At 28.1% G+C, this 3,511-nt stretch overlaps 1 protein-coding gene across 1 annotated transcript in view; it reads right to left on the reverse strand.

Moving 5' to 3' along the window:
• Positions 1–3,511, reverse strand: part of LOC106463424 (centrosomal protein of 290 kDa-like) — a 149,136-nt gene that overhangs the window by 23,894 nt on the left and 121,731 nt on the right. The window contains exon 35 of the mRNA XM_022390915.1: positions 603–740. Coding sequence (XP_022246623.1) covers positions 603–740 — 138 coding nt within the window. The remainder of the gene's footprint in view (positions 1–602; positions 741–3,511) is intronic.

Here is a 3,511-nt window from a genome sequence, read left to right on the forward strand (position 1 = left end):
TGTAATTTGAGTTTTTACTTCATATGAAACTTTAGACTTCACAAACATCTAATTTGAACCAGAGCTGCATTCAACATACCACATAACATACAAAAATCGATGTTTATCTGTATTTTTTTAAATATTTACTTTTAAATTAACAAACTGAGTAATGTATCATTCTAAAATTTGAATTATAATCTACAGGTTGATACCAAACTTATTGACATAAATTAATGAAATAGTAGTTCAATAAAATTTTGAATGCAAGTCAACAAATGCGATGACATGGCCTTTCACACGTGACCCGTTTGGAAGGGTTAATCAAAGCTTTACTGTCTTCATCAGTGCTTTCTGAGATAGATACCTGATAACAAAACTTGCATATAGATTAAAGTGTATACTAGGAAAACTAGTCTATACATTCCAACTGGAAATTACAATTATCAATGCAACTAATTTCTTGCAGTAATTTCAAATGTAACGCAATCATTATGTTTTTCAGAACATAAAAAAAACAGCATCAAAACAATTCACACAGTCTATTTGAAGTTGCAATTAGAAAAAACCTTTCATGATGAAACCTGTAAGCTTGTAAAACAGCAATACTAATCACAATTTACCTTGGCTGTTTTTTCATCTTGATCATAAGGCTTCTCAGCTGGCTGTTGCTTTTTAAGTTGTTCCTTTAAAGATTGAATTTGCTTTTGTAGCTTTAAAACTTCTGAAGTTTTTGCTAGTACTTCAGATTTAGCTGTATGCTGAAAATGAACATATATTTCATAAGATTCTTAATAAAGGGAAAAACAAGATATAAGTAGCAAATGCACTACTCAGAAAAATGAAATGTACTGTTAAAAACATTTCAAATTCAAGTTCAAATGGGTATTTAAAACTTTCAGTATACTCTTTTAAATCTACAGAAATTTAGTTAAACCCATAAATTTTCATGCATTTTTAAACTCTGAACATTTAAAATAATGCTTACCATTCTGCTAAGGAAAAAACAATTATGGGATCAATATCTCAGCCCAACATCTGCATTCTTTTTCCATTCTAGTAATCTTAATATTTTTTTAAAGATTTTATCATGTGTAGCTGCATTTATTTGTCATCCAATCATTTCTAAAATTTCTTCAATGGTGTAAAAAATAAAAGTACTTTAAAGACCACAAGTAAAAAACTTAAATATACAGATTTATTTTCTCCTACTATAGAGCCCATTTTCCTCTTTATTAATAATTATATCAAACTCTAAGGGTACACAATGTCACTGTTATAAACAGTGTTGAAACATGTGTAAGGGATTATATTCATGGCCTTTTACACTCATTTCAAGTTTCTTATTTGTTTCTACCATATACTAAACTGTACAAGCAACCAAACTGGAAATAATATTCAGAAAAATATTTTAGAAAGTTTTATTTTTATTTTTTAGTTTAAATCTTACCTTGTATTACAGATTACTTAAAATTTATAAAGCAAACACATTAGGATACCTGCTGTATTTTTTGTGATTCATGAGGTCTTTTTTTGGAATTTTGATGTAAAGTTAAACAAAGGTCTTTTTGTGCATAAAAATCCCTAATTTGGAACTGGCAGACTAGAGGGAAGTGGTCAACAGCAACCATGACCAACTCATGTTTGAATGTGATTCTACTCTTTTCTGCAAACTTTAATTCAAGGCTCATGTCTAAAAGCAAGACACTTCACTGGCAGTTTTAAAAGATGATGATTAAAATTTGGCAGAAAATCAAACCACTCTGAAAAACAAAAGCCTGAAAATGGATTTCTTGACTGGAAGTTTTATGGAATTAAAATTTAATTTTATCTTATAAGCATCATATTTTAAAAGAAAATGTACTGAAACCAGCATATTTTATTAATGTTAATGTTGATACTTGAAGATAATCTTATCAGTAGTTTATTCTCCAAATGGTTGTATGAATTTGAAATCATGAAAAAACAACAACAAAGAAATCCTTGCACTGTAACAAATATGATCAGATTAAGTTTCATCATATGAATAATCCAGCATTACTCCAACTGTATTACAATCCTTTAGATAATATTAAATTCTGATCCAATATTATGTCCAGCTGAGAACATTTTCTGACTTTTGGTGTAGAAAATGCCTTGTGCATATGTGTGTGTGTGTGTGTGTATACACTTAAAAAAAACACACCAAATAAATGATGAGTTCAAGGATAAAAGAGCGTGCACTAAATACACCAGCTACTCTCTGACATTGTTTACAAGACTGTGATTTTCTTTCTATTGCCCAAGTATTCTAGGGAATTTATCAAATACAAAAATTCTATGACCCAAAGAAACATTGTGGATTCAGAAGTAACATCCAGAACTTAATAAAAAATAACATTTAAAGTTGAGTATTCATTGCTGCCCATAAATCTTAGCTGTTAGAAGTATAAAATATTTAACTTGTTTTAGAAGTATGTGCTTATGTCACCCTTAATAATGTTGATTAACTTCTGTAAAAAATAAAGCTGAACATACTAATTTAGCCTAAAATAAATTAAAGAAGATATGCTTTAATAAAGATGGTTTTGTAGTAGGAGTTAACAATATACATACAGATTATATATACAACACAGTTAGAATGACAAATAATTAGAGCTTAAATGAAGATTAACAAATATAATAATAATAATACACTGCAAAAAGAGATTTAAAATTTTTAGAATAAATAGATGTTAACTCTCTCGCTACAGGCTCGGTCGAACTGGCCAAGTTTGTGACCCAAAATTGACATACTAGTTCCACGCTATAACTTTTAATACGTTTTGTGAATTTTTACGAGAGTTCGCAAGCTTTTAGTAATCATTAAGAGTCAATTCTAGACAAAAAATCAGAATTTTTAATGATGTATTTTCATTAAAGATTAAAAATACTTTTCTTCATCTCAAAATTCTCAACTTTCTTTTGTGTAATTTCTAAAACTTCCTAAATAAATTTTAAATTTTTTTCAGTAAAACTTTATATTTTATCTGTTATTTTCTTTATACAAGGTTCATAAATTTGACCAAACTCATAACCAAAAAAAAATTTGAAAAAAATCTAAATTACCCTTTTATCGTTCAAATTGTAACATGAAACTACGTTTGTTTATCCCATATTGCTTTAAACTCGTGACAGTATGCATCTGTTTATACTTAAATTTTATTGTGTTATTGCCCTTTGAACCATGTCTAACTAAAATTCATGTCATGTAAGTTGTATATCACTTGGTAAATGTGTAGCTTATGTTACACCATCAAATTACATAATGCATGACCTACTCATGAGCTGCTGGTAAGCGTACTTGTAAAATTATTATTATTCTTTATTTTACCTAATCTAATTTAAAAAGTTGCCAATTTTACATTTTAGCTACTCTTATAATAATAAATAAAGAATACACACAAAAAAAACAAGAAATTAAGTATTTACCTGGGTCTTTTTCTTTCCTGTTGACTGTCGATGAGATTTAACCCTACTTTTTTTTTTATACTAATGGTACTACTACACTTAA

The sequence above is a fragment of the Limulus polyphemus genome, unplaced genomic scaffold (assembly GCF_000517525.1).
Source record: "Limulus polyphemus unplaced genomic scaffold, Limulus_polyphemus-2.1.2 Scaffold1403, whole genome shotgun sequence".
In the NCBI taxonomy this organism is placed as follows: Eukaryota; Metazoa; Arthropoda; class Merostomata; order Xiphosura; family Limulidae; genus Limulus; species Limulus polyphemus.